The sequence below is a fragment of the Colossoma macropomum genome, unplaced genomic scaffold (assembly GCF_904425465.1).
Source record: "Colossoma macropomum unplaced genomic scaffold, Colossoma_macropomum, whole genome shotgun sequence".
NCBI classification, from domain to species: domain Eukaryota; kingdom Metazoa; phylum Chordata; class Actinopteri; order Characiformes; family Serrasalmidae; genus Colossoma; species Colossoma macropomum.
Genome location: NW_023494798.1, coordinates 3,260,375 through 3,288,157, shown reverse-complemented (window position 1 = coordinate 3,288,157; position 27,783 = coordinate 3,260,375). Strand labels below are relative to the sequence as shown.

Genomic DNA, 27,783 nt, shown 5'->3' with positions numbered 1-27,783 from the left:
GCCAGCTGTCCACTGCTTTGAAGCTCCAGTCGCGAACATAAACACTAAGCCAACAGACGGCCTAATGAATGAAAGAGACTGTGGGCTTGTAGTACTTCAGGAAGTTCTTCGCTATGAAGAAAACATTTCAGAGGGTTTTTCCCCCTCTGCTGTGTATGTGTGAGGCCAGGTAAACACACCTGTTCTACGTTCACAATCTGCTTCCTGAGCAGACAAAAGCTGGAGCAAGCCTGTGCCAGAACACACTGCACACACACAGACATGAAGCCAAAATCTACCCTTAAGCACTCTCACCCCCCTCTTTCTTTCTTTTCAGCCCATTCCATTCTCTATTGAAAACTGTAATGCAATAAATATGTATGTATACATATATGTGTATATATATATATATATATGTTAGCCCCCCATTCACCCTATTTGTCAATGCTCAGGACCCCCATAGGACCACAATTGAACAAGTATTGTTTGGGTGGTTGATTATTCTCAATTTCTCAACAACTCAATGTCATTGCTGGACTAAGAATAGTCTACCAATCAAAAATATGCAGCCCACAGTGTCCCATGGTCAGAAACTGACCACTGATGAAGGACTAAAAGATGACCAACACAAACTGTGCAGCAAGAGATGAGCTACTGTATCTGACTTTACATCTACAAGGTGGACCAACAAGGAAGGTGTGTTGAATAAAGTGGACAGTAAAATACATATAACCTATATATAATAACAATAATAATAATACAAAACTAGCCTTTTATATATTATATCATTTACTACAGTCTTACGGAAAAAGCACCACAGGTCAAATCACATATTTTACTAATTCTCTAAGTGAAAATAAGTGAACACCCTCTACTGGCAACAACCTTAAAAATGGTATTATTCTGCAAATGTTAGTGCACTGTTTTCCATTTATTTGCTAAGATTAACATATTGTAAAAATTAAAACATAAAATGCCACAAAATAATATTAAATAAAATATAAAATGTGCTGTAACTTCTGAATCTTTAACAAGACGAAACGTCTTGTTAAATTCAGCAAATAAACAGTAAATGTGTATTAAAAGGTATAGAAGTATGTTCTCTGTGGAGGATGTGTTAAATTATTTTTGCTCAGAAAATCAACAAAATTTTATTTGGCCAGCGGCGCCCAAACTTTTGACTGTATACAACTATATGGGAAGTGGACCTGACAAAACAGACAATGAGGGAATGAGTGTCGACACTAGGTATGAATATAATAAACACAGTGGCCGGTGATGTTTTATTCTTGTGAAAACGATTTTCACTCTCGAATCAAATAAATTCAGTGCATCGCGTTTTCAGTACTCTTCTCTTTTCCTACCTGCCGACAACACCACATCTTTCTCTCTCTCTCTCAGCCAGTGGCCGCCGTATGAGCTACTTCCAGAACATTCCTGCCTAAGCTGGCCTAGAACAGGACGCCAAAGTGGAAAATAGCATTAATGTCTCCCGCCATTCCGTTCCATTCCAGGCCCAAACTTGATTACATAATTCCATAAACAGGAGTCGGTGCAGCACAGCTCCAGCCAAACACATTCTCTCCATTCTTTTCCATGGGGAGAAATTTTCAGGAGTTTGCCAAGGAGCTGGCACTGTTCCCTGACATTTCCCAGGGGATGTGCTTATCCCTCTCTCTCTCTCTCTCTCTCTCTCTATGTCACTCTGTGTTAACTGGCTTCAAAGAAAACCAAGTTTGGCTTTTAATAAGCAGTGTTTGGACACAGTACACTACACTAACATGGATCACCACAACGTCTTAGCCACCACAAAGCTCTCGTCTACGCATCTTAGCTGGGCATTGCGGCGGCTAAGACACTGTGATAATCTGTGTTAGCGCAGTACAGTGTGTTTGTACAATAAAATGGATTTAATCTCTCTCTCTCGCAGGGTGGTTACGGTCGTGCGACCGGACAGGACCGCATTCCTCACAGCCCCAGCATTCCTTCGCTTGCATGAGGATAGGTGTGTGCTGTATTGTAAAAACATTAAACTTTGTGTGTGTGTGTGTGTGTGTGTGTGTGTGTGTGTGTGTGTGTGTGTGTACACTGTGGAAATAAAAATAAAAAAGGCCTTTGAATTTTTATTTAGCATGCTGCCCCAAAAAATCTACTATTATTATTCAGTGCTTATAGCTTAAGGCTATTATTTAGTTTTTAAGACTTATTATTAGTAAATTAGTAAATACTGCAAACCTTTCAGTTTCTCTGAATTATTCAGTAACTACTACAAACTGTTCAGTATCTATTTAACATTCAGTTTCTATGCATTATTTAATATCTATGCATTATTCGATATCTATGTATTATTGAGTATATATGTATAATTAAGTACCTACTATGAATCGTTCGGTAACTACCATTAATAGTTCAGTAACTACTATGAATTGGTCAGTAACTTCTATGAATTGGTCAGTAACTCCCATGAATTGGTCAGTAACTCCCATGAATTGGTCAGTAACTCCCATGAATTGATCAGTAAGTACTATGAAACGATCAGTAAGTACTATGAAACGGTCAGTAACTACTAAGAATTGTTCAGTAACTACTAAGAATTGTTCAGTAACTACTATGAAACGGTCAGTAACTATTATGAAACGGTCTGTAACTACCATGAATTGTTCAGTAACTACTATGGATTGGTCAGTAACTACTATAAATTGTTCAGTAACTACTATGAAACGGTCAGTAACTACTAAGAATTGTTCAGTAACTACTAAGAATTGTTCAGTAACTACTATGAAACGGTCAGTAACTATTATGAAACGGTCAGTAACTACTAAGAATTGTTCAGTAACTGCTACGAATCAGCCAGTAACTACAGTTTGTGGAGATTTAGGTTGGTTTAAAGCAGTTTCTTCGTCTCACCACACTGAGCTGACTCCACGAGGTTCGGATGAGTTTGCTCTGGACCACGATGTTATCATCTGGCTTGGCTTCTCTGGACTCGGCATCCTCATCTGAGTCGTTGTGCAGTGCCTTCTCCTGGTAGTTCTGATAGAGAACCTCATCCTCTGTAACAGCACAGACAAAGATTAGCACTGAGATGTGAACTCATCAGCAGTCACTAGCAGAGATAAAGAGATGAGGATCAGAGCATAAAGAAGATAAAACAAATAACAGAGCTTCTCCTTCCACCAGCACAGCTATCACTGGCAATAAGAGAAGGAAGATTTATTTATTGATAGAAGCTAAACTTCTCACTTTGATCAGTTCGATCAGCGTTTGGTCTGTGTGCTTACAGTGTGACCAAAACACCACCACATTTGTGTTTTTTTGGCAAACATGACATAATGACATGGAAAAGGCTGACATACAACTGGATAAGCTACAGTGACTTGATGAGATGACACTCATTTGCATGGTCACAGGCAATTTACTAAGCTCGTATAACAACAATATAGTGCAATCTAGATGTGAGAACCTAATAAGCGACTCCTTTAATAACTACATTAAAAGTCCACCAGAACATGCTGGTCCATTACTATTATCTATTAGTGAATCCATTGGCAATATAAAATGACTTATGGCTGGCCCCTTAAAATTCAATAGAGGGCTTCTGGCTGCTTGTTGGTTCATGACCTTCTGCTCTTCAATGCAAAATGGAAGGTAAAGGCAACTCTACTCAGGCCAAACAGTATATCCTACACAAAATATCATCACAAGGTAGAATACGTGCAACTCTTTAAACAATAGTTATGTTCACAATTGAGCCCCTACCCCAAATTAGCCAGCACATCAAAGGTGTCTGAAGATTTTCTTTAGCTGTGCACTGGAGCTATGAGGCTAGTGTCGCTAAAAGGGAATTGAAGCTCATTAACTTTAGGCCTAGAATATTATACATTTGCTCCAACTTGCACCGACTTGCTTAACGCTTAACAATCAAGGTTTCAGATATGGTTTAACATTGTTCTATCTATGCTACTGGACAAAAGTACAGTCAGAATTCACGCATCAACACCATCAATGTTTTCAGCTACGCAACATGCTTTTTCACACTTCAGCAGGCCATCAGTTTTTTCCCCCTCACATATCTTTGTTATCACTTCCTTGAAATCTAAGCAATCGCTATCTGATCTTTCCATTTTCGATTTCTGAACCGCATTCCTATGCCCTTCAGCCTACAATCAAAGATCAAAGCAAGGGTCATCAGATTTTTAATCTGAACTCAGCTTCCCAGACGAGTTTAATGTTTTTCCTGCAACAGAATCACATCATCAGCTCATCAAATCCTTCTTGAGAACATGTTAGAGCAGGAAAACTAAATGTGCAATGCATACAAACAGGGGAGTCCCTCAAGGCTCAGTCCTTGGACCTCTTTTGTTTATTGTGTACATGCTTTCTCTTGGCCACATAATAAGTAGTTTCAGGCTGAATTTTCACTGTTATGCGGATGACACACAGATTTACATTAGCGCTCAATCTATTAAAAATCCACCCCTCGCCCAGCTTGAAAACTGCATAACAGAAATTAAAACATGGATGAAGCACAACTTTCTCATGTTAAATAGTGACAAAACGGAACTTATTCTTATAGGATCCATATAGGGCTGGGCGATAAAACGATAACGATAAGTATCGCGATATAACTTTTCCTCAATAGAGCGATAAGACAGGTTCGATACATTTTCGATATAATACACCATTCTCACACTTCCACGTTTTAGAGAAAGCCCTGGTGGCGTTTTCTACTGCAAGGAAAGCGACACTACTCTGCTGTCGCCAGGAGAGGGCGCACTTCCGAGTTTTTCGACTTGATTAGAGAGGGAGGGGGCCACGAGTAAGATAAGTCTTTAGCAACATCTGAAACGCAGAGTTATACAGTCCCTGTTTGAGTGGAGCGACCGGCGATCTGTTCTCCTGTGACCGAGTGTGAGTGACGAGGTCAGTGGTGTAACTGTACTGTCCTACAGCGAACTCACCTCTTTCCGTGCATCCTAACAACTTCAGCGGTGTTAAATCACGTCTGCAGCGCCGTGTTACAGCGCCAAACCGTCATATGTTTAGTATTAGTGCATTCTCGAGCAACGAAAGTGAAAGAAAGAAGTGGTTCATGTTCGAAAGTAAACTGAGGAAGCTGTGAGGCATTGGAGAGCGGGAGAGCGCTAGGTTAGCTTTCCAGGATAGCTGTTTTAAGCTGCTGGCTAACCTGAAGCAGCGCTCCAGCACAACACGGTGAATTGATGATACGGTAGATCAAACAAGACACAAAATCACCGCTTTCAGTTTAAACATGCCTAAAAGGAGGACTCTGTGTCTGGTGTGAGAGATTCACACTGCAGATAACGCTTTTACACAGCGAACGTCAGATATACTGCGGTTCAGCCCTTAAACTACTGCGATAGCATAGAGAAACCCAGTCGTCGCTAGCTGGTGTCTGAATACTGTGATCTGCTCTGACATGGATGTGGTAGGAGTGACCGCAGTGACCTCCCGAACCGAGCTGACGTTGTTGAGAAACTAAAGAGTTTAGCACTGTTGTTGGCCACTTGTTTAGCGTTTGTAGCGGGGTAGCCGAGCGCTCGACACCAGACCGCTAAAATAATCTGTTTTCTTTCTTAAATCATGACTATTACAAAAATTGCAGCTGTGCTTTTCCAGCTGATAAAAACAGCTCAGAAACTTTCTCCCACTGTCCCAAGACAGATGTGTGAATTGTTCCACTGTTTGCCGAGTGTTTGTCATGATCGGACCATAAGTGATAAAATCCACAATTAACCACCCAGGAGCAAAATCAGCCTTCAAACGTGAAAGAAATCATGATTTGACATTTATCGCAATATGTATCGATATCGAACGATATGAATTTTGTTTATCGTGATAACGTTTTTGGCCATATCGCCCAGCTCTACATTTTAACTCTCTCTAAAACTTCTCCTTTCTCTCTTTCCATCGACAGTGTACCCTTTGGCCCCTTCCCCTCTGGTACGAAATCTGGGCGTTCTCTTTGACTCAACTCTCTCATTCAGTGCACACATCAACGCTGTAGTTAAAACCTCTTTTCCCATCTCCGTAACATCGTCACTCTCTCAGTCTGCTGCAGAAACCCTTATTCATGCATTCATTTCTAGTCGCCTGAACTATTGTAACTCTCTACTTGCTGGTATTAACTCCTCCCATTTATGCAACTTATCTCTTTTCTATTGCTTATAACTGTTCTCAATCCTAAACCAGCCCTTTGCCAAGTCCTGCTATGTTTTGTGATGTTATGACTGTGCTTCATGTTCTCATGTTTGTCTTTACTGTTCTGTATTTCGAAAACCTGTAAGCGTCTTTGAGTTCTTGAAAAGCGCTATATAAGTATAATGTATTATTATTTATTATTATTACTAAACAATAGGAAGAAGCTGGGAAACACTGCTTTTAGTGAATAGGAAGTCATGCTGCGTTCATGACCAAGTGGGACTTCCAAGTAGGAAAAACTACATTTGACCCATCATTCAACTTGTAATTCCCACTTGGAGAGACAGAGTTTCCCAAGAGCTGCGACTTCTCAGCGTCACAGTTCCATCACGTCACTTCAGCATGCTGGCATCCGCACAGAACAAGACAGAATAGCGTGTTTAAAGTTTTTTGGTCGGCCTTTTGAGTTGATGTTTGTGTATGATATGCTATTTGGACATATTACTAAAAACAGAGAGATTTTTAAATAACTGCAGGACATTCTGTACAAGATTTAAAATCAAACTCTGCGCTATCATGTTTTTATCTGTGCTATGTTAACGGTAAATTGCCTACAGCCCCTTTTAAAATTAATGAAGCGCTAACAAAACAACTCCTTAACTCCAGCGTAAAAGCTTTTTAAGAGCTTTTTATACGCCCACAGCAGCCAAACAAGTGCCAGATTGCTGTGAGCTCTCATTTCTTTCCAACGTGAGATGGGATGTAGGACACTGAATAAAGGTGGGCAATACGATATCGCCAACACAAATAATAGCGTCGAGAGGCTTTTCTGAGCTTTGTCAGTACTTTCTCAGCACTGGGTTTTGAGGTTTGCTGTGTAAGGCCTGCATAATTAGCCGTAGAGCTATTGTTAAAACATTTGTATTATATTCATATATTTTATCATTTTAAATACGCCACTACTATTGTATTGTCTGCTTCAGCTTATCAAACCACAGAAAAATTAAACCTCATGATGTGTACAGTGGAAAATATCATGAAAATATTAAGTTCCATGATATTTTCTGCCTTTTTGCCATGCTGCCAAGCCTTATTAGAGACTGAATTCATGATGATGCTCACTCTGCCATCATGTAATAAGATCTTTGTGCTGTGATGGTGTTGGGAAGCCCAAGTTGCTGCCTCAAGGTAGCCTGAGAAATGACCAGCCCTTACCTTCACTGTCAAACGTCCTCTGAGTCTGCAGCCCCTTCTTCTTCTTCTCTCCACTCTGCAGAAAACAACGGAAGGCGATTAGCTGACCTTATGAACTAAATCTGAAGGACACGTGACCCAAACACAGCAAACAAATTCCAGCAATGTTTACCAGTCAGCCTGACCTCATTTTCATAATGCTAAGAGACCCCTAGTAGTTCCCTTTATCGTCAGCCGTAGCATGCCGTCATGTTTGGCATGCTTAATGGTTTCAAACAGGCAAATAAAAAATCTGGGAGTAACAACTGAGGTGTAAAATGAAAGAATAAAATACTGCCTTTAGGTTTAGAGTGTGAACAGCAGCTGTTTATGTTCATCAACAACATCTGGCATTAAATAACTGAAAGCAATCACTTTTGTGTCCATCGACTCACAGCACATTCTGTCCTCTGTCTCGGCTCAAAAGACATAAAAGACAAAAGATCTTTTGCTCCTTCCAGCTCAAACAACGGCTCTTGTTCACACCGGCCTGTCAAATTCTGAAAGACGGACATCAGTGGACATGGCCCATTTCCACTTGCTCGCAACCTCTGACCTCACTGACCCCTAAGGCAAGATTTCTGCCTTGCATGAAAGTGGCCGACAGGGCTAATTGGAGGACAGTGACCCTGGAGTGGTTACAGCTCCTAAAAACAACAACGTCCTTCATCCGTCACGTTCCTGACGAGAGGCTCTGCTCAGATATTCTTACCAATTACCCACAAAGGAACTTAACAGACATACAGTGGGGTCCAAAAGTGAGATCACATTGAAAATGTGGTAATTTTTTTTTCATCTAAGGATCTAAACAAGAGGTAGTTTTAGAGTTTTGAACATTTAAAACAGAAACGTTACTGCGGGTTAAATGAAGAAATACTGAAGATGCTTGACTTTGCAATTTTAAGGCCTTTGAACAAAAAGGTCAGTTTTTTTAAGTCCTGTTCCTTCTACTGCAGCTCGTGTACAATCAACTCTCAGGTGGATTTGATCTACTCATCAGAGGCTTTTGCAGAGACTTGTAGAGTCAGTGCCAGCTGGAGGACACGCTGTCATTAAAGCAAAAGGGGGACATACCACCAAACACTAAGAAATTCGGAAATGCCTTTGAAATATTCCAGTCCACTTTTCATTCAAAGCGTTATGCTGATAATATAATTGGCAATATAAAATTTTGTATCAAATAAAAAAAATGCTATATACAAGCATTTTCACCCATGGCCTCAGACTTTTGGACTGCACTGAATGTCACACATTTCCACAAACATTCTGCTCTATTTTGTACTTGTTACATATTTAAACTCAATATTCACCACAAACTGCCTGTGAAATATCACCAAATACATAATTGCCACTAACTTCCATTTTCGCTAATCTGTGAAGCAGCACTTTCAGCGTAATTACGAAAAAAACAACATGCAGGTTCACATGCAGGACGCTGATTAACTCTCTTGTGTTTTCTGCAAACGGTTGAACGCAGGACACGCCTAATGCCCAAAAGGTACGATCAGTACGCTCTCTTGTAAACCACATATTACAGATTTGCTTCTGGCCATATGACTTGTTGTGGCATTGTAACAGGAGTACAGCTCCAGCATAACTGCTCATGCTGTAGAAGAGAGAGGTATTTTGTCAGCTGGACTGACACGAACTACACTAATTGTTGGAATATTATATTCACGACCAACAAGCAGTCTTTTCCTTTGAATTTCATTAAGTATCAAAGTGACAGCTTGGCGAACATTAAAATGCATACAATTTTCTTCTGATCCTAAATGCAATCAATCAGCTAAAATATGTTTGGTGTCCAAAAGCTAGTGTAGCTAAGAAATGTAAGCTTTTGAATGCGAATTAGCACCATGCAAACTATCTACCTATCAGACTAGACTTGCTTTTGTGGTTTCTGGCACTATATGGCATACTGTTATCTCTAAAAATAGACAAAAGTATCTTTAAGCCTGCATTTGTTTTCACTTTTGTCCACAACTTAACTCTTATTAGTGGTCAAAAGCTTCCATTACTCGTTGGCTACATTAGCCTTGTAGCTCCAGTTCAAAAATTAGAAAAATTCTAACACCAAACATGTTTAGAACAATGCACTTTGAAGAGAATCCTACTTTACACACTCCTGAACAAAATAAGGCTACACTCGCCTTGCTCTTTGCTGGCCGTGGGCTCCCTGGCCCTTCCTTGACCTCTGTTAATCCTTTGAAGACCGGCTGAGACAGCCGGTGATTCTTTAGATCGGCAGATGGGGAGTCCAAGTCTACGCCACTGACCACGGCCCGGCGGTATGATGTGGACCGCAGGCCTCTCCGTAGCAGCCCTGGGCTTTCCTCTGCATCCTCTTCATCTTCCCTGCTGGTGGAGAAGAAGGCGCCGCTTTCCACCATGCTGCGGGCGCGGAAGGGCGCGTTTAGGGGGGTCCAGCAGCCCCCCGAGGCCCTGCCGCTCAGGGCCAGCCTGGGATGCCTTGCTGGGACGCGTTTCTGAGACCAGACTACGTGGAATGAGCTGCTGCGTGCCCATCTTCAGCGCCACCGGGCTATGCGTGCTGAGGACCACAGCGGGTGTAGGTGGCTTGCCTTCAGAGCCCTGGGTGATGGAAAGACAACAATAATTACCAAAATCATCATCAATATTGCACATTTGTGACAATTATTACACTGTTCTGTTTCTCAAAGTTTGAACTTCGAACAGCTGCTACTTTAATATGCAAGGCAATGTGTATCTTTTACTTATTAGACACAACGGGAGAAGTCTAGCCATTCACTCACTACAGCACTAATCAGCGAGACAATAAGGAAAGTAAAAGAGCCTGTTTAAGGAAAGCATCTCTTTTTTATCTTGTTGACTATTTTTTATTTATATGTATTTTTTTTCTCTTATTCTACTCATACAATTGAGCACTAGGAAATACATGCAACAGTTATCAAGAAATGCAGATATCAAATTTCACTGCTGTCATAAGAAACCCTGGCATCTCTGAAAGGGCAGCTTTATAGGAAACATAAGAAGCATTTTTTTTTAATCAACATCTGGTAATGCATCTGTTAAACCATACAAAAGGTGAAAGGATTGCATTTCGACATATATTCATCAGAATGTAAAGGGCAGTTGGAATTTCCCAATGTTTATAGAAAAGATTTAAAAAATCTTACCTGGGAGGAGCCTGAGGACTGGCGCAAGAGCACCATACTGCCACTGTCGGAGGGTGACGGGGTGCGCGGCGTGGCCGGTTCAGATGGGGTGCTGGGGGCAGAAGAGGAGGGAGAGGAGAGGGAGGGGATGCTGGAGGTGGAGCTGCGGGCTGAGGGTGTCCGGAGGGCAACCGGAGAACTGCGAACCTCTGGAGCGGCGACCAGGCGGGGGGCATCCTGGGACGGAGAGTTTGATTCCTGGGGGTTCCCTGGTGAGTCCCGAAACACAATCTGGTCTCTCTGAGTGGTGAGAGTGACCGGGCCGGACAGGCGCTTCAGTGGGTCACGGATGCTCAAGCCATTTCCAACCTTTGAACAGGTGGGTGGTGTTTTAGGCAGCTGATTGTCTACTGACTCTTTACTGTCCTCTGACCCGAACCTAACCAAAGAAAACCGTCCGTCGGTCAGGCGCCCGATGCTGATGCTCCGCACCACGCGAGTCTTGCGTGTGGCTGGTTTGTTCAGGACATGCTTAAACACAGCAGTGCCCGCTGCTGGAGTGGAAAGCTTTTCTGTGGACCCTGTGGGGAAGTCTGTCATGAACCCATCAATCTGATAACTCAGGGGTCTGGGCTTGATGTGGCCATTCGAGCGCTTCTTCCACAGCGGGGCGATGTTGCCGTTGGAGAGGTCCACTTCACTGCCCACATCCATGGTCGAGGGAGGCTCAAGCCACCTGGCGGGGGATGATGATGTCACAGCACAAGCTGACCTGATGGGTGTTTTACAAAGAAGATTTCTCAGTAAGGTAGAACGTTCCTGACCTCTTCAACTATTGGAGAGACTGGACATCAGGCTTCAAATGTCTCGATAACTTATAAATCTTGTTTATGACAACAACATTATCGCTCATCACACTTATTAACTGACTGTGTGTCAGCTCACTCATGGACATTTGACAAAGCCGGATTTCACAAAGGTGGATAATTTAGGAATGTCTCTGACCCCTCCTACTATTGGACAGGCTGGAATTGTGACCAAATCTACCGCACCCGATCTGACTATTAAAAGAGCCCATATCCTACATCTTATATGCATTTTAATTTTTTTCCCCATTATTTTTTCCCACTTATTCACAATTCATTTTTGCACAACAATTTTCTGTTTTTATTCTTTAAAATTAACAGTCTGTTCTGGTTACTGTACGTTTAAGACTGATACATGTAAATAACTTCTATTCTGATTGGCTGCTCTGTATCGCATCTCATTCAAGGTTATCAAGGCTAAAACACTCCTCATAACTTCAGCATGATTGTTGTAGGTTGAAAAGTCAAATACATAAAAACATGTTGCTCTTCACGACATCACAAAAAAACATTTAAAACAGGCTTATTTTATTAAGAGCCTCTGGAAGGACAAGGTGTATTTTTAGGTAAAATCTGTTGCGCACCAGATACTATCAAAGACAATGCACCAGGTCCATATCTGGTGCTCACCAGATTTTTACCTTAAAAAAAATACAGGTCAATTGCAAATAAGGTTTTTCAAAATGACAGTTTTCAAAAATCTTGATGTGCATGTTTTATATCTGCATATATACTTGCATTGATATCTATGTGCATTTTATATCTTAAATCTAGTGAGTGTTATCAAAGCTTTTAATTGCCTGTTTCAGTTATTAAACTGTGCTGGTCTGGTTGCACCATTTGACTTACTGGCTGCGCCACCTTACTTTTCAGACCAATTTGAAATTAAACAGGCATCTACTTAAGACAACGGCAGAAACCTCTGCCCTTGAGCTTGAGTTTTCAATAAACATTTTTATAATGATTACACATTTACATTACACATTACACCCCGAGGTCAAACCACCTGACATGGTACAGTGAATTGTTCTAACCATGACTCACAAATGACACTTTTCCAAAATTTGTGAAAGGGCTGCTGACTTTGGCATTGCATCATGAAGGTTACTTGGAGTCTTCTTTATGGTGAAATACGCTGGCCCCTTTTTTTCATAAAAGCACATCAAAATAAAAGTCTTTTGTTTTTGGTTGTGTTGTCTGACACCTGTGGAGGTAAGAACGTACAGAGTTTCTCAGTGAGTTTGCCACTTTTTAAAGCTGCCTTATTTTGCAACATGGTTGTCAAACATAAGATCATTCCAAACTATTTTATTTAGAATTTTATACAACCAAATTACATGTTTTGATACTATTTCAATCAACATCTATGGCTGGATGGTTTTTAGACGTTTTTAGACTTTTGGAGGCAAAAAGAAACTAAAATTAGTTTTATATGGATGCACTGAAAATTGATTCTCATAAAAGAGCTATTGTTGAACAAATTGCTTTGTCATGTATTTATTAAATTATGTTTTGGGACAGTAATAGACTTGGACACAAAAAAATGCACATCATGTCAATGACCTATACAGCACGTCTTTTCTGAGTCTCCAAAGTTTTACTCCCTAAGGGCCACAGAAATTCAGTTTTCAGTCATATGGGCCCCTTTAAGAGGACTGAACTGAATAAACTGATATGTCATGTATTTAATAAATTATTTTTTGGGACAGTAATGGACTTAGACACAAAGGAATGCATGTCATGTCAATGACACATACAGTCTCTGCAGTTTTATTTCTAAAGGGCCACAGAAATTCAGTTTTCTTTCATATGGGCCCCTTTAGGAGGACTCTAACAGATCTGGGTCAAGGTTGGAAGCTGAAGTGAACTTTTCAGGAACTTCAGGAAGGCAGATCTCCAGGAGCAGGGTTGGTGACCACGGAGTCAAATCTGCCCACTAGAAGAGGTCAATGACAGTCCTATTGGCCCAAATCACGCAGCTTATCGATAGAATACTGGCAAAATTAGCAACGGCAACAACAACAACTGAACTTTTCCTACATTTTCTACAGTTACTAAAGTAATGTATGCAAATTTTACAACGTTAAACCAAAAGTGGAGAAACATAAGTAAGCTAAGTCTGTTACAAAGTACCTGTGGAACAACTAGTGACAGAAAAAAGGGGCTTTTATCGAGCGTTACTTTGCTGCGCCTCTCCTGACGTGAACTCCTGTATGTGCTCCTACTTTCAGCAACCTGAGGCAAAAGTTCGCGAAAAACACGTGAAAAACTCGTGAAAAGCGTCCCTCACCTTCTCGTGCACTCCTCCTCGGGCTGTTCACTCAGCTCATAATCTGTTTGTCCGGTTGCAGAGTCCAAACTCGGTGACCGCGTCGCTGTCCGTGAAGCTGAACGCCAAAACAAAGTTTCCCGCGAGCGCGCCTCGCTCACTCTGCATCCACGCGCTCTGCTCTGCTCTGCTCAGTGAGCGCGCGAGTACGCTAAAGCGCTGCGAGCGAGTGAAGTTCTGCGCGCGACTGCAAAACAATTTTTTTCCCCACGCGGCTCGTGACGTCACGCGCGCTCTCTACATATACACCTTAAAGAAACGTAAAAAAAAGTTGTATTCTTTTATGAACGAATAAATATATAATAATAACAACAGCAGAATTCACTAAACAAAGTGCATCGTGATCTGAACACATTTTAACTTTATTAATTTATTAAGTTTACTAAAACAAAATCCTGCATTGAAGTGAACTTTGAATTTATGCACTATTTGTATCCAGACTAACAGTTTAAATAGGAAACAATGACTAAAATAAAGGAGAAATGAAATCTATAGCAACTTTGTGGAGGCAACTTGTTGAAAAAAAAACTTCCCTCCCTAAATTTGAGGGTGAAAGTGACTATTTGGCACCGCCTGGTGGCGAGGTACGGCACATGCAGCTCTAAAATCATGCATTCCATGCTGGCCTACGCTGGTTAGGTGCTGGTTTAGTCGTTCATCCATCATGGTCATGCTGGTTGACCAGCACACCAGCATCCAAAACACAACATATGCTGGTTTTGGTGGTGATCAGTATGTTAATTTCCAATTTTGGTGACAGCATACCAGCATCCAAGGGCCATGCTGGCTTGGGAGCTTAGTGGATGTGGCCATGTAAAGTGGCTTTAGGTGGCACTCAACCACACTCCTGGTTAAAAACGGACGATCTGCTGTTGCTGCTGTTGTACTTGTTGTTGTGTCCGAGGAGGTTGGGCTTTGAAGTGTAGTTAGTGGTAGTGCTTTCTCTCATCTGGCACACTTGATTCAACTCACTAACTAGTTGACAAGCTCCTTGTGGGCCGGGTCAGGTGTGTAGACTTGGGAAGACACCACAATACCTAGAGCATGGGGTCACCAGGACTGGGATCAGGAACCCCTGCTCCATTTCCCATTATGGTGCTCATTAGCGCCCTCCATGAGCCCTTACTGCATCCACCAGCACAGACTCCGCAGTGGCCTCTTCCCCAAAACACTGATCCTAGTAGCTGATCACAGTCGCTACACAGGGTCAGTCCATTGACATTTCTCCAGTTTCTCCTGTGTGTAGTATATTATCTGGACCGAGGACTGTGACAATTAGAATAATTGAGACCAAATTAATAAAGAAATAAAAGCCTCTGGAATGTCAGACTGTGCACAGTAATGCTGAATGGTGAAATTTAAATGTAACTGCACAATTTCACCACTGGGTGGTGCTCAAATCCTAAAAAAAGAGGGCTCCATCAAGTGGAAAGGGTCTTCCATTTGGGAATGACTGCAAATGTATGCTAAAGGTTCTTCCTTACAACATGAACTGTTTATTTTTATTGTTTATTATTTCAAAATAATCTACCCTCCGTTACTCCGGCAGTCTGGTGGTCTCTTTACACGACCAGGCTACAGTTTGGACCCAATTGCAGTGGCTTATGCAGGATTTTATGGACTCCAGAGCAATCATGCAAAAATGACCTCCAGTGAATAAAAAATTACTAATAATGTGTTCTAATCATTGATAGATAGATAGATAGATAGATAGATAGATAGATAGATAGATAGATAGATAGATAGATGAGTATATGTACACCTGACCATCACACCTATATGAGCCCGTTGCACGTCCAATTTCAAAACTATGGGTATTAAGAATATTATGATTATGAAGTCGCCCCCCACCCTTTGCAGCTATAACAGCCTCTACTCTTCTAGGAAGCTTTCTCCAAGATTTTGGAGTGTGTCTGTGAAAATTTGTGACCATTCAGTCAAAAAAGCATTTGCGAGGTCAGACACTGATGTTGGACGAAGGCCTGGCTCACAATTGACCTTCCAATTAATCCCAGTGGTGTTCAGTGGGGTTGAGGTAACACCAAACTCATCAAACCATGTCTTTATGGACCTTGCTTTTTTGCACAGCAGTACAGTCATGCTAGAACAGTAAAGGCTCTACCCCAAACTGCTGCCACAAAGTTGGAAACATATAATAGTCTGAAATGTCTTTGTGTGCTGTAGTATTAACATCACACTTCACTGGAACTGAGGGGCCTAAACCCTGAAAAACAGCCCCAGCCCATCATCCCTCCTCCGCCAAACTTTACTGTTGGCACTGCGCATGACAGTAGATAATGTTCTCCTGGCATCTGCCAAACCCAGATTCATCCATCACACTGCCAGATAGCGAATTCATCACTCAAGATAACGTTTCCACTGCTCCAGAGTCCAGTGGCTTTATGCCATTCCAGCTGACGCTTGGCATTGCGCATAGTGATCTTAGGCTTATGTGCAGCTGCTCTGCCATGGAAATGAATTTCATGAAGCTCCTAATGCACAATTTTTTGTGCTGATGTTGCTTCTTGAGGTAGTTTGGAACTCTGTAGTGAGTCATGCAACAGAGGATAGGTGATTTTTATGTGCTACGCATTTGCATTTGCATGGCTATGTGCTTGACTGTATACACCTGTTAGCAATGAATGTGACTGAAACACCTGAACTCAATAATAAGGAGGGGTGTACACCTACTGTTGGCCATACAGGATAGATAGATAGATAGATAGATAGATAGATAGATAGATAGATAGATAGATAGATAGATAGACAGGCCAGCAGATAGACAAGATACACAGATGTACTTTATTAAGGAAAAGGTATTAGAGGTATTAATTTAACAGTAAATTTGGAAAGTGTTGATCTGAGTGATGCAATAGGTCCAATAACGAGTCACCACAACATCCCCCCCCTGCCCACTTTTAACACAAATAAAGAAAAGCCACACATGAGTAGGCGTATCCAAACTTTTGACTGCTCGCTGACTGTAGAAATTCATCTGTGCATATGTCCGAGTGTTTCTGAGCAAAGGCCTACACGCCTGAGGGAAATACACACTTTACACTCCCACACAGTCTAACTGTAGCAGGCGCTCTCCAAGGTGCTTTTCTGGGGGAGGCTCAGAGGTCCTTCAAATATAGCGCAGCACTCTGGGTGTCTGAGCCAAGCGCTAGCCTGCGGAAAGTGGATCCAAATTGCAGCAGTGGTGAGTCATGGCACATTAAGACAGCGTGTCCTCCGTTCTGAGCGCATCTCGCACTTATGAAGCGTGTGGGCTGCGCAAAGTGGATGCAGTGGATGGCCAAGTTGGGTCCTTCTCCATGTACCTTTTTGTGTCTGCCTCAAAAGCCCTGAATCAGATTTCTCTCCTTTTCATGCAGCAGCAATCATCGCTGGATGAATGTGAGGTAAAACGGTCCAAAAGTTGATTCCAGTTCACACACACACACACACACACACACACACACACACACACACACAAACTATCTGACAAACAAACAGACCTCTATGACTCCATCTTGCTTACGGCCCTTAGGGTTGTTATAGAAACAGGTCTTAAATGGTCAAAAGTGGCCACCTGAAAAGTGGACATGCTATTCTTACACACACTTGATGCAGGTGAAGGACTGAGGAGGCACAATGAGACAGTTTTAGAGAGACAGAGAAACTGTGAGTATGTTTGTTTTTGTAAGTTTTAAGGACAAAAATAGGATCAGTTTACAGGACCAACACAACAGTTATTTTTACAGACGCTCCATATCGTAAAAAACTGAAAGCGCAAAAATCTTTCGGTTACTCAGGTAAAGGTTACTAGCTACATGTTTATATTATGCATATGGGATATGTTATTTATTTTTACATAGAGGTACTTATACATAAGGGACACATTATTATATATAGGTACTTACATATAGCGCACACACACACACACACACTGAAAGGGTTTATTAGTAAAGAAAGCGGTCTCTATATAGCACTGAAACGATTCTTCTATTGTTACAGGCTTGACATCGTAACAATAGAAGAGCCCTTTTTGTGCTGTATAACCTTTTTCCAAAAGGCTCTATGTAGAACCATATACAGCACCATCACCGTCAAGCTGAAGAACACTTTCATGATTTACTCATGCAAAGGGTTTTTGGAGTGTTCATGGTTTAATATACAACTATTTTCTACAATCCCATTTCCAAAAAAAGTTGGGACGCAAAATGTAAATAAAAACAAAATTCAATGATGTGCAAATAATTTAAACCCAACATTTCATTGAAGAAGTACAAAGACAACATATCAAATGTTGAAACTGAGAAATTGTATTGTTTTTTGAAAATTATATGCCCATTTTGAATTTGATGCCAACAACATGTTCCAAAAAGTTCCAATCGTCAGACCACAGGACACTTTTCCACTTCCTCAGTCCATTTTAAATGAGCTCAGGCCCAGAGAAGGTGGCAGCATTTCTGGATCCTGTTTATATTTGGTTTCTTCTTTGCATTTTAGAGCTTTAACTTGCATTTGTGGATGCAGCAATGAACTGTTTTCACAGACAGTGGTTTGCAGACATTTTTCTGAGCTCATGCAGTGATTTTCACCACAGAATCATGTCTGTTTTTAATGCAGTGCTGCCTGAGGGCCTAAAGATCACGGCCAGCAAATACTGTTTTTGGCCTTGTTCCTTGCATACAGAGATTTCTCCAGATTCTCTGAATCTTTTAATGTATTATGTACTGTAGATGATGAAAAGGAAAAGGTCTTTGCTATTTTATGTTGAGAAAGTTATTCTTGAATTGTTGCACTATTTGCCTGGGCAGTCTTTTACAGAGTGTTGAACTCCTCCTCATCTTTACTTCTGAAAGACTCAGCTTCTCTGAGATGCTCTTTTATACCCAATCATGTTACTGACCTGTTACCAATCAACCACCATATGTGTAAAGCATTACACAATTTTACCAGCCTTTTGTTGCCCCCGTCCCAACCTTTTTGGAACATGTTGCTGGCATCAAATTCAAAACGGGCATATATTTTTCCAAAAACAAAAAATGTGTCAGTTTCAACATTTGATATGTTGTCTTTGCATTATTTTCCTTCAAAAACATGATGTACATGATTTGTTTTTATAAATATATTATTTTACACCTTATTTAATGTAGGTACTTACATAGAAATAATACAAATCATCACGGATGGAACAAAACTTCAATTTTCCAAAACAGTTTACAGGAAAAGGAGGACTCTTCTTAGCTTTCTATGTAAGTTAATGAACCAAGATTTTATTCTAAGTTACTCTAAACTTACAGTGTAAATAGCAGCTGGCATTTTCAAAATGTTAAAAAAAGACCAAACGTTTTGTTCTGATAGTGACATATTATTAGACATAGGCACTTACATATATAATACACATGGGACATACTGTGACACACAGGTACTTATGTTTATAATACAAAAAAAAGACCATATGTCCTGACAAGGTATAAAAACAAAAAGTGTGTGTGCGTGTGTGTGTGTGTGTGTGTGTGTGTGTGTGTGTGTGTGTGTGTGTGTGTGCATGTGTGTGTGTGTTTTGACATGGGGCACCTTCTCCAAATCTTATAAATCTAGATCAATGCATTATAACAGTCATTTATTTTTAAAAACTCAACTGCAGTTGTTTTCACATTATTCAATTTGCCAATTCTAAAGCTTTTCATCAGCTCATTCATTAGAGTGGAGAAAATAAGCTCAGGCCATCAAGAGTCTCAGTGGATGTGGGTAGCCTTGTCCAATACCACCCCATTCACCTCCACACAGTGAATACCGAAGTATTGTCCCTACTGGAGTGGTAGCTTCAGTAGTGCACCCTCTGGTGGCTGCTTCGGTCTCTAATATGTATCTGTGGCAGCAACATATAGAGGTCCACACAGCTAAATCAGGCACCCTTGAACTGTGGTTCTGCAAGACTGCAGATGGAAAACACTGTCATGCTCAGATCTCCCTATCTATATTATCATATTCATAATAATAGAAAAAACATATAACTAACTCTGCTATTAGTAAGAGGCTCACACTTATCAACATGACATTTTGGTACATATGTCACAAGAAGCTGGGAAGTCTCTGAGTTGTTCTGCAGTTACTGAAGTCAACCATGTATCCAGCATCTCAGAGGAAGTTTTATCTTTCATATTGTGAGGAATATGGTTCTATGGACCCGGCACAGCTGATCAGCACACCCCACTGAAGCTGGACGCCCTGCTGCTTTTCCATCTCTTAGCGCGTCTCTAGTGACCCATCATATAATTCTCACCTCCACGCTGCCTTGAGCACACAGACACACAACCATTCACGTATTGGAACGCACTCAGGCAGTCAGGCCAAAGAAAGCGAGTCTGGTATACGCAGTGAGGCAAATGATTAACAAATTCAGCTTATCATGGTAGCCTATATAGTGCAGTTCACAAGTCCTGAGGACTGAATACTGAAGCACTAGTAGTCAGAGGTGTTAATTATAGACAAGGAGGACGTAGTAAAGGATAAACACACAGAGAATGTTTGCTATGATAAATATGCAAGCATTACCTAAATACATGATTACAGACGGTAATATTCATTTTAGGAGAAAAGCAGGAGTTTCTAACACTGAACTTCAAAAAATGTTTTAGAGATACAAAGAAAGTGAGACTCCTAACAACCACCTGGAAGACCTGGTAGACACCAGAACTGCCCCCATCAGGTAAACAGCACTTAAAGCTTTCATCTCTGAGAGAGAGGAGAAAATCAAGCTGCTTCAGATCTGAAAACATCCACAGGTGTTTCTGTCCATCCTTCCACTGAGAGAAGACGACTCAGCGCTGTGGGTCTGAAAGGATGTGTAGCTGTTCAAGAAGAACCTCACTGAGAAAAGGAGACGGACACATCAAACACAGAAGCTGAACGATGGACTGACCACCCCAGAGTCCAGACCAACATCACTGAATGTGTTGAGAAGCAGAAAATGCAACTTCTAGGACTGAACTTTGGATTTGTGAAAAATATCCCTGCAAACTGAAAGTGAGTCTCCTGAAAATAATGGAAGCTGTAATAAAGGTAAAGAGTGACAGACTAAATACTAAATATATAAATCTTTTTACTGAACTGGTTCAAAATCAGAGATTAGCCCTCATTTCGGATGTTTCACTGACTTGGACTTTGGACTAAAATCCTTGCTTTGAGTGATGCTATACTTGATACCCGTGTTTTTTTTAACTAAATGATTGAACAGTCTGTTTTGTCACTGCCAAACCAATCTTAACGCTACCGAAACTTTACCGAATGATTTAGTGGTGAGTGTTTCGGTAGTGACAATTTTAGTTCATTTTAAACAGAATTCAAAAACACTAGCCACTGTGTGACTAGTAAACACAACTTCGAACAGTTGAACACACATAGAGTTATAAAATAATCTTTTAAAAAACCCCCAAAAATTGCAAAAATTGTGTTTTGGTAGTGACAATTTTTAATGTTACACACTGATTTTCCGACTTTGGGACACTTTGCTTTAAAACAATGGAATCTAATCATATCTAAATATGATTTGAATTAAGCGATAGAACATGAGAGGGAGTGTGTTATCACAAAATAACATCACGGCTGTGATTTGGTCGCACAAGCCGAAGGCGATACCAAAACAAACTCGAGTGTTCTATTGCTTTGATACAACAGTCAAATAAATAAAGTAAGAAATTAATAAATTGGGCCATGAACGCAGCGTTTAATATGTTTTAAATCGCTCACTCGCTGCACGGCCGGAAGTTCGTTCTCCAGCTCCTTACACTAAACTCTGAAACTGTCATCACCACTGAGCAGCTTTTTTGTTTTTTTTATTGCGGCAGTTTTATGGCTCAGTCCAATTTGGTCAGACTCTGAAGATCAGACTACACATTTGGCGAATGGTGTTGGGTTCATTTCTGGCTGATTCCAGGTTGTTCAGCTGTTCTTCTGTCTCAGCTGCCGACTGAAAAGCTGCTCAGTGGTGATGACAGTTTGGGAATTTAGTGTCGTCTCATCTTCAGAGTCGGACCAAATCGGCTGTCGGTCAAATGTGATCTTAAAAGTGTCCATTTTCTGTTTGTGGCAAAGTAAGAAGTAAAAACGTTCAAATTGCTTGAGCGTCTCCTACAGCTGTCAAACTCATTGCTTAGCAACGGCGTCTCAGCGGAGTCATAAAGTTTTTGTTTAAAGCCCTTCTGCACTGAAATTGGACTGGATCCCACGAACCAAATCCTATATATATAGGCCATATATAAGACTGCACACTGCTCACATAGTCTTCAGAAGCATGATCCTGCTGCTGTGTATGAAAGTTTAGACTGGCTGTAATGGAGTGTGTTTCCACAGAGAGGAACAGAAGCCTGTAAATATGTATATTTTCATTGCCTGCTAAAATTTGCCTCATAACAACTGCATTAGAAAAGTAGACCTGCTGTTTTCAAGGCCATATGAGCAATTAGATAGACGGACATTCACACGCTCACACTTATCTGTGGCTCCAGAGCTCTCAGAACTGTGAATATGTTTATAAGGTTTGCTGGAATAGTGACACAAACGTCTCGATCCTGAGTGAGAGCAGTTTTTTGTTAGCAATGTGCTGATTGTGTTTCCAAATACAGGATTAACTGCCTTTGATCACATTTGATTTGGGAGTCTATCGTTCAGGAAACAGCTTCATTCTTAACTAGAACAGTGCATTTCCTGAAGAAAACGCAGAGCAACTGCACAGCAAGCAATTCGAGAACAGCTGCTAGGCTTTTTCTATGGTATCCCAGGGGGTTGCTATGGTATTGCTATGAGGTTTGTTCTGGTATGTCAAGTGTTGCTAGGTGTTTGCTATGGTATCCCAGGTGAGTTGCTAGGTGGTTGCTATAGGGTTGCTAGGTGTTGCTATGGTACACCATGTGGTTGCTGCAAGGTTTGCTAGGTGGTTGCTATGCTGTCCTAGTTGGCTGCTAGTGAGTTGCTAGGCAATTGCTATGGTACACCATGTGGTTGCTAGGGGGTTGCTAGGTGGTTGCTATGGTACATCATGTGATTGCTAGGGACTTGCTAGGCAGTTGCTTTGGTACAGCATGTGGTTGCTTGGGAGTTGCTAGACAGTTGATTTGATATCCTAGGTGGTTGCTAGGAAGTTGCTAGGCAGTTGCTATGGGACGCCATGCGGTTGCTAAGGGGTTGCTAGCTGGATTCTATAGTACATCATGTGGTTGCTAGGGAGTTGCAAGGTGGTTGCTATGGTACATCATGTGGTTGCTAGGGAGCTGCTAGGCGGCTGCTATGGTACATCATGTGATTACTAGGGGAACGCTAGCCGGATGCTATGGTACATCATGTGGTTGCTAGGAATTTGTTAGGCGGTTGCTATGGTACACCATGTGGTTGCTAGGAATTTGTTAGGCGGTTGCTATGGTACATCATGTGGTTGCTAGGGGGATGCTAGCCGAATGCTATGGTACATCATGTGGTTGCTAGAGGGGTGCTAGCCAGATGCTATGGTACATCATGTGGTTGCTAGGGAGTTGCAAGGCAGTTGCTATGGTACATCATGTGGTTGCTAGGGAGCTGCTAGGCGGCTGCTATGGTACATCATGTGGTTGCTAGGAATTTGTTAGGCGGTTTCTATGGTACATCATGTGGTTGCTAGGGGGATGCTAGCCGAATGCTATGGTACATCGTGTGATGTATACAAGAACATCATTCTCGATCAGACCGAACATTCTAGAGTTAGAAGGGTGTCAATATTTCTAAAACTGCGGGACAAGTTAGCGGACAAAAATCTGGCAGAAAAATGAGAAGAAGAAGAAAAAGAATATGAATCAGATAACAATAGTGTTGTTGCTTTTCAATGCACCATCACTAACTACTCATATAGACACTGTAATTGTTTATATTTTTTTTTGTTATTGTTACGATGTCAAGCTTGTAACAATAGAAGATCCCTTTCTGGTGCTATTTAGAACAATTTTCAAAAAGGTTCTACAGTATATACACACTTAAAAATGATAGTTCTTTAAGGGCTCTTTAATAAAGAAAACTGTTCTATTTAGAACCATGAACACTCAAAGAACCCTTTAATCATTCGAAGGGTTCTTTGCATCGTGAAAGGGTTTTTTCAAAATGTGCTGTAGATGGTTCTATGTAGAACCTTTTTGAAAAGGGTTCTATATAGCACCAAAAAGCATTCTTCTATTGTTACGATGTCAAAATTGTAACAATAAAAGAACCCTTTTTGGTGCTATATAGAACTCATTTCAAAAAGGTTCTAGTCAAAACATTTACAGCACATTCTCCGTTAATCTGAAGAAGTCGTTCATGATGCAGAGAACCCGTTAATCATGAAGAGGGTTTTTTGGGAGTGCTATATAGAGGTTCTATATAGAATGATTTTTGTTACTAAAGAATCCTTGAAGAACCATCTTTTTATTTATATAGAACCATTTCACCATACAAAGAGCCATTAAAGCAAGCTAATTGTTCTTTGAGTGTTCATGATTCTACACAGAATCTTTATCTTGACTAAAGAACCCTTGAAGAACCACCATTTTATATATTTAGAACCATTTCACCATACAAAGAACCATTTAAGCAAGCTTAAGCAAGTTTGTTCATGGTGCTATATAGAACCATCATCTTGACTAAAGAACCCTTTAAGAACCATCTTTTTAAGTGTGTAGAATCATTTCACTATACAGAGAACCATTTCAGCATGCAAATGGTTCTTTGAGTGTTCATGGTTCTATATAGAACCATTTTCTTGACTAAAGAACCCTTGAAGAACGATCTTTTTAAGTGTGTAGAACAATTTTACTATACAGAGAACCATCAAAGCATGCTAATTGTTCTTTGAGTGTTCATAATTCTATATAGAACCATTATCCTGACTAAAGAACCCTTGAATAATCACCTTTTTAAGTGGAGCATACTGTAATCAATAAGTCAGTAAATGTGAGTATTTTTACAATGTAGTTTTCTCTTTCTGTTGTTATGTTGAGTGTGATTGGTTCCTAATGTTATGTCAAGCCTGTCCAATCTCTGCGCTGGAAGAATGCATTTGTGGGCGGAGCATGGAAAGGTTAATTACCTGTGTAGTTAACTCATACATACAGCAGTTGGGAAACCATTTCCATACAGAGTGCATTCTTAGGTTACTCTGAAATCAGTGATAATAAGGAAGGATCTGCCTTACGCTCCAGTTTCGGATTCAGTCATCGACTTCCAGTGTGCAACTTTTGCCCTCTGGCAGGAAGAACGCAATTTGTCATGGTTTTTATCCTCAAACGGCTGAGGAGTTTCTTTATTCTCTCTCTCTCTTTCTCTGCAGGGATGTGTATTAACTCCACTTTGCAAAGTCAAAGCCTCTAGAGGCCACAGCCGAATCAGACATTCATTATAAGCGGCCTTTGTTTACTCTATTGCATGTCGCACTATGTATAGAGTGATGTATTAATCTATTTCACCATAAACCTGCTGTTTATTCTCTATCCATCTCTCTCGTTCTCCTCTCTCTCTCTCTCTGTGCCTTTAAAAAAGGGCATCCAAGTGAAGTCTCCTGGTGTCTGTGCACATGGTGGGTTTTGCTGATGCATAGAAATGAAACTGCCATTATTACACTATGCAATTAAATCTGCATGCATAATTTGAAATGATTCATTGTGGAGAAACTTACCAACTCAGATATCCTTACAGTGGTGGTGATAGGAACCAGGGGTCTGGTTCCTATTCTGAAGAATTTTCACACTTTCATGCAGGCGAGTTCTGCAATGTTCTTGCATGCACAGCATGCTTAAGATCTGCCCACAGATTTTCAGAGATGTTCTGTCAGAGATCTGTGAGGGAAACTCCAAAAGCTTCAGCTTGCCTTTTGTTTCTTTGTTGATTTTGAGATATGTTTTGGATCGTTGTCCTGTAGCCACTTTCAGCTTCAGGTTCTTAACCACCACATTTGCTTCCAGAATTTCCTAATATGTAGTGAGATGTACTCTTCCATTTCCCCCATATAATGTTTCCTACCCTACTGGCTGCCAAACACCCCCAAGCATAATAGATCCACCCCAATGCTTAACAGTTGGCAAGGTGTTCTTTTCATCAAATGATGCTCCATTTTCTTTAAACATACATTTGGTGGTTATGTTTATTTTATGACTTTATCAGTTCACAGCATTTGTTTGCAAAATGGAGCGTCTAGATATTGTTAGAAATGGAAAACAGAAGCAGCTCAATGTCAGGGCTTTACTGAAAAAGTCACAGTAAAACTGCATCATACAAGGGAAAATATATGTTAATGTCTTTTACAAAGCGTATTGAAAAAAAAACATCATCTCCAAAATGGAAATTTTCAGGAGAAGCAAAAAAAACATTGTTTGATATAGGATTTCAGCTGCTCATCAGTTCGGGATCATCTCTGTCCTATTTTTCCTTTCATTATGCGCCAAATGTTTTCAGTGGTGACAGGCAGGCCAGTTTAGCACCCAGACTCTTTTACTACAGAGCCATGCTGCTGTAATGCATGCAGAATGTGGTTTGGCATTATTCTGCTGTAATAATCAAGGCCTTCCCTGAAAAAGACGTTGTCTGGATGGCAGCATATGTTGCCAAAACATGTATATATCGTTCAGCATTAATGTTGCCTTCACAAATGTGCACGTCACCCATGCCATGTGAACTAATGCACCCATATATCATCATGAATACTGGCTTTAGAACTGTGAACTGACAACAAGCTGAGTGGTCTTTAGCCTGGAGGACACAGTGTCCAAAATTTCCAAAAAGAATTTCAAATGTTGATTCATTGGTTGATTTGTCGGACCACAGGACACTTTTCCACTCCACCTCAGTCCATTTTGAATGAGCTCAGGCCCAGAGAATGTGGCGGCGTTTCTGGATCCAGTTTATATATGGCTTCTTCTTTGCGTTTTAGAGTTTTAACTTGCATTTAAGGATGCAGCAACAAACTGTGTTCACAGACAGTGGTCTTCAGAAGTGTTTCTGAGCCCATGCAGTGATTTCCACTACAGAATCATGTCTGTTTTTAATGCAGTGCCATCTGAGGGCCCAAAGATCACGGCCAGCAAATACTGGTTTTTGGCCTCGTCCCTTACATACAGAGATTTCTCCAGATTCTCTGAATCTTTTAATGATATTTTGTACCGTTGATGATGAAAAGCAAAAGCTCGCTATTTTATGTTGAGAAACGTTATTCTTGAATTGTTGCACTATTTGCCTGTGCAGTCTTTCACAGAGTGGTGAACCCCTCCTTATCCTTACTTCTGAAAGACTCCGCCTCTCTGAGATGCTTTTTTTTATACCTTTTTATAGACTGATGAATATGGAATGTCTTTTACAAGTTTCAACTGTCCATGTATAACTGTCAATGTGCACTAAAGTTAGGTTGGTGCTAACATACGATCAGAAATCCCATAGAGGGGGTAGCAAAAATTAGCATTATCATAGAGGTGTTTTTTTTTTTTCTCATTTTTTGGGCCAAGTTAAACTTTTATGGACTGAACTGAAGGCCCAGCTCTAGTAGTCACAGATAAAGAAGTGTGTGTGTGTGTGTGTGTGTGTGTGTGTGTGTGTGTGTGTGTGTGTGTGTGTTTTCTAAACAACCCTGAAGGACGCCGCAGCATTTTTATTTCAAGTTTTTAAGAACTCCATCAAAGAAAGTCTTCATATGTATTAAAGCACACTTCACACTTCACCCGCCTGTTCTCTCCCAGTCACGCCTCACTGCCTCCATCTCTCTCTCTCACACGCTCACACACGCTGATGTAAGGCTATAGAGTTGTTTCATCGCTCCTCTATTGTTGTTTTTATGCCCCGCTCCTCTGAGGGCTGCAATCAGTCTCCCTCGGTGCACTCTGACAGTGATTGGCGTCTGTGCGTTTAAAAGCAGCGAGAAACAGTGAAACATCTCCATGGCCTCTAGCCTGCATGGTACAGAGAGAGAGAGAGAGAGAGAGAGAGAGAGAGAGAGAGAGAGAGAGAGAGAGAGCAAACACTGAAACGGTAACACAGTGATGTGCCAATATTCAAGAAGATGAGAACAAGATGAGCCAGCCAGAGAAAGCTGACTGGA

The 27,783-nt window shown here is 40.9% G+C and overlaps 1 protein-coding gene across 1 annotated transcript in view; it reads right to left on the bottom strand.

Moving 5' to 3' along the window:
• Window positions 1–13,871, bottom strand: part of LOC118817719 (rho guanine nucleotide exchange factor 26-like) — an 80,417-nt gene extending 66,546 nt beyond the window's left edge. The window contains 6 exon segments of the mRNA XM_036584592.1: window positions 2,887–3,032; window positions 7,357–7,411; window positions 9,525–9,776; window positions 9,778–9,966; window positions 10,533–11,283; window positions 13,668–13,871. Coding sequence (XP_036440485.1) covers window positions 2,887–3,032; window positions 7,357–7,411; window positions 9,525–9,776; window positions 9,778–9,966; window positions 10,533–11,225 — 1,335 coding nt within the window. The 5' untranslated portion in view covers window positions 11,226–11,283; window positions 13,668–13,871.
• Window positions 13,872–27,783: the final 13,912 nt, after the last annotated feature.